General features: G+C 46.7%; 1 protein-coding gene across 1 annotated transcript; it reads left to right on the top strand.

The window, feature by feature from the left end:
* The first annotated feature begins 292 nt into the window (after positions 1-292).
* LOC106002743 (PRAME family member 8-like) lies at positions 293-1,774 on the top strand. The gene has a single exon (XM_013037559.1). It carries the CDS (start codon positions 293-295, stop codon positions 1,772-1,774), a length of 1,482 nt encoding a protein of 493 aa, XP_012893013.1.
* The last annotated feature ends 2,663 nt before the right edge of the window (positions 1,775-4,437 follow it).

Raw genomic sequence — 4,437 nt, 5'->3', positions numbered from 1 at the left:
AAAAGCTAGGCTGTGTGGGACAGGCCTTTAATCCTATCATTTTTTGGTAAAAATCAGTGTTTGAATTGATCTCAAGTGAAACACCCAACCAAGGTGTGCTGGGTGTGACTCAGAAATCCCATCAGAAGCTGCTCTCTGATTGGCAGATATGGAATAGGGAGGGTAGGGGATTGGGCTTTAAAGATGCCCAGGGAAGGAGAACAGAAGCAGAGTTCTGAATCCTGCAGTCAGTGCCTCAACTTGCTGTGATTCAGAGAGCCCTGCACACCTGGCCCACATATGGTCCATCAAGATGAGCACTGGAGCCCCACCCTCCCTCCAGCATCTGGCCATGCAGAGTCTGCTGAGCGACCAGGCCCTGGCCATCTCTGCCCTGGAAGATCTGCCTCTGCTGCTGTTCCCTTCGCTGTTCATGAAGGTCTATGCTCAGGGCCACACACAGGCGCTGAAGGCCCTGGTGCAGGCCTGGCCCTTCTCCTGCCTCCCCCTGGGGGACCTGGCAGAGTCTCCAGACCTGGAAACCTTCAAGGCTGTCCTGGATGGGCTCGAACTGCTACTGGCCAAGAAGAAGTGCCCCAGTCGGTGGAAACTGCAAGTCCTCGACCTGCGGAATGAGCACCCCAATATCTGGATACAGGGCTACCCCTCCATGACCCGACTATCTTGTCCGGATGTCCTGACTGACAAGCCAAGAGAGAGCCACTGCTCAGGGATGACTGAAGAGCCTCCCTTGACCATAGCCATGGACCTGACCATCAAAGATGACGTCCAGGACGCTCTCCAAGCCCACCTGCTCCAGTGGGCCAGGGAGAGGAGAGAACAAGTCCAGCTCTACTCCAGGAAGCTGCAGATTCTGTCTGATTCCTTCTCTGAAATCCAGAAGGCTCTGCTTCTTGTGAGGCTGGACTCCATCCAGGAACTGGTGGTGAGTGAATTCGGGCATCCAGGAATTATGAAAGAACTTGCTCCTTACTTGGGTCGAATGAAGAACCTTCACATCCTCAACTTCTGCAACATGGGTGGCGACTTCTACAGTCACCCTCACGAGAATTTATGGTATCCCTGGATGATAGGGGAGCATCTAGGGCAGCTGCAGCATCTCCAGGAGCTACATGTGCATCACATTGTCTTGCTTAATGCAAATATACCCGCCATTATCAGGAGCCTGCCACCTTTGAAGACCTTGTCTCTGAGTTCATGTCTGCTGAAGGAAGCGGACCTGAGGTTTCTGTCCCAGTGTCCCTGCTCCTGGCAGCTCAAGCACCTGCGTCTGAGGAGATTGCCCATGGAGTCATTCAGTTGTGAGCCCCTGAAAGCCTTGTTGGGCAGAGTGGTGGGAACCCTGGAGACCCTGGCCCTGGAAGACTGTGCCATCAATGACGCCCAGCTCTCAGCCATCTTGCCCATCCTGAGCCAATGCTCTCAGCTTAGCCTCTTCAGTTTCTATGGAAATCACATCTCCATGGCCACCCTGAAGAACCTCCTGAGCCACATGGCCAGGCTGGGCCATTTGAGACGAGGGCTCTATCCTGCCCCTCTGGAGAGCTACCGCCCACAAGAGTGGAGGCAAAGGTACATTGACCATGAGAGATTTGCCAATGTTCGGGCTGGCTTGGCACACGTATTAAGACATATCGGGACAAACCAGAAGGTCCAGATCTGTACACGTTTCTGTCATCACCGAAACAAGTGCCAGTCCTACAGCATGGCACCTGATGGTTCCTGGGTGGTCACAGAGGAAGATCTTCCTGGGCTTTCTGCTCTGCCTGTGTAGTTTGGCCATCTCTCCTGGAATTTCTTCTCAGCATCAGAAATTAAAGATTGGACAGTAGTGCATTCTCCAGGCCTAGCAAACTCCAAAGTTCAATGTGGCTGGAAGACACAGGGCATCTGGTCCTTAGTTTTTCAGGTCAAACATAACTCTGAAGCCCCAGGAGTTTAAGAGTGCTTTTGGGTCCATGTTCCCTATACACACATTCTCAGAAATTTGGAGTATATTAGGCCTGGAAAGAACTGAAACAAGATCTTGCTGTGGGCCAATCTAAGCTGTGAGAACATCTGTTATTATCTATAAATTTCTGTATCAATCAATCATAAATAAAAAGAAAAGAAAAACATGAGTAAAAAGATATCATTTCTCAGCACCAAAAAATGAGTGTATTGTTTCCACCTAGAAGCATAGCTGCTCAGGACATCTGAGATGTGAGGATCACAGTTCAAAACCAGCTTGGGAAGGAAAGTCCTTGAGATTCTCATCTCTAGTGAATCTCCAAAAAAGCCACAAGCGGAGCTGTGGCTCAAGTAGAAGAGTGCTGGCATTGAGCATTGTGCCAACATTGGCACAAACAAACAAACTTATGACATGGGTCAATCAAATATAGATCCAATTCTGGGGATTAAGTTTGAGGAAAAATTGAATATCAAATACCAAATGACATTCTATAAATCAAGAGAACTCTTTCTAATTCTCCAACATATTTGAGGATAAGAAATTTCAATAGATAAATCTGTATTGGTTGAGATTTGATCAAATATGCCTTCATAATGCAAACCACAGTTCTTTTGCACTTCTAAAAGAAAATTCACTTTATTCCCACAGAGGAACACACATGTACATGCGTGCACGCACGCACACGCACACACACACGCACACATGCACACACACAAAAGGAAGAAAAAATGCATTCGTTTCTAGCATCTCATGATAGGAATCCTATTCAGGAGTCTGATATCTTAGGGTTTCAGGTAGAAGCCAGCCAAGCAGGAATATATTTGAGAGTACTATCTCCAAGAAACTCCTCACAAAATATTCTAGGGGAAGTGGCGCTGTAGCTCAAGTGGTAGAGCGCTCGCCTTGAGCTGAAGAGCTGAGGGACAGCGCCCAGGCCCAGAGTTCAAGCCCCACGTCCGACAAACAAAAATATTCTAGGATTCCTAGAATCGAAGGCACTCAAAAAGTTTGAGATCTGAGGGTCACAGTTAAAACCCAGTCTGGGCCAAAAATCGGTGAAAGCTTTTTACCAATTGGGTAATTAGTGTTGTGGCTCAATTGGTAGAGCACTGGCCTTGACATAAAGCAATTTGGAATACCCCCAAGGCCCTGAGTGCAAGTCCAAGTTCAGCACACAATTAAAAAAAGAAAGGAAGAGAAGAAGGCAGCCAGGCAGAAGAGAAGGCAGTGACTGAGGGAGAGAGGACAAAGTAAGGAAAGAAGGGAAGAAGGAAGGTATGAAGGAATCAAGGAGGGAGGGAATGAAGGAAGAAAGGAAGGTAAAAGGGAAGGGAGTGAAGGGAAGGAGGGAATGCAGGCAGGAGGGACTGAAGGAAGGTGGGAGGGAAGGAGGAAAGCTAAGAAGGAATGGAGTGAAGGAAAGTTGGGTGTGAAGGAAGGAGAGAGGGAGGGAAAGAACTGCAGAGATAGAATTTCCAGGTATCTTGTTGGAAGCTGTAAGTTGGGCTGGATGTACTTTTCAGGTTCTTTGCAGGCTCAGGGCAGGGGGACATCTGTAGGAATGTCTTGAGGAATTAGGTGGGAAATCTTTTGTGTTCAGTTCGTTATACATTTGCAAAAGAAGCTGGGCTGTGTGGTTGAGTTTTTATGGGTGCGTGTGTTCTGTGCACACACCATCAGGAATCAGGAGAGTTCAGCTTGGAAAGAATTGGAACATGATCTTGTTTTCCTAAATGATTATGTGTAAACCTCTTAAACCTGGGGCAGCCCAGCACTCTATACTATTTAATGTATAATGAGCCAATCAATTTATTTTAAAGTAAAAGAAAGGAAAATAGGAAGTAGAAAGACACCATAGAATGAGAGTATTATCCGCCCCCCCCCCGAAATTCTAGCTACTTAGCAAGTCTGAGATCTGAGGATTACAGTTCAAAACCAGCTTGGGCAGGAAAGGCCTCTAGATTCTCATCTGAGGTGAACCTCCAAAAAAGCCAGAAGTGGGGCTGTGGCTCAGGTAAGAGTGATGGCTTTAAGCAGGACAGCACAGGGACAGTACCCAGGCCCTGAGTTCAAGCCCCACAGGTGGAACAACAAAATATAACAAAAGAAAAATTCAAAAAAATTCCATGACCAACCTCAAACATACATAAAACAAATTTTGTAGAAAAGCTAGGGAAGAAATTCAAAACCAAATGCCAAAAGACATTCCATGAAAGCAAGAGAATTCTTCCTGCTTCTCTCACATACTTGGGATGACAAATGTCAATATCTAATACCAGTTCAGATTTCATGAAATGCACCTTGAAAATGCAGGCCACAATTCATTTGTTCTGCTATAAGAAATATTCACTTCCTGATCACCCAGTCACTCTAAAAGAAAGAAAGATAAAAAGAAGGATCACATTGAGATCTGGTGGATCCTGCCTGTAATTGTACTATTCAATAGGCTGAGATAAGAGGACGGCAGTTCCATGCCAGTCTAGCAG

The sequence above is a fragment of the Dipodomys ordii genome, unplaced genomic scaffold, assembly GCF_000151885.1.
Source record: "Dipodomys ordii isolate 6190 unplaced genomic scaffold, Dord_2.0 Scaffold1000000534, whole genome shotgun sequence".
Taxonomy (NCBI): Eukaryota; Metazoa; Chordata; class Mammalia; order Rodentia; family Heteromyidae; genus Dipodomys; species Dipodomys ordii.
Note: the sequence above shows the minus strand (reverse complement) of the source record. Positions and strands in the feature narration are given on the sequence as shown.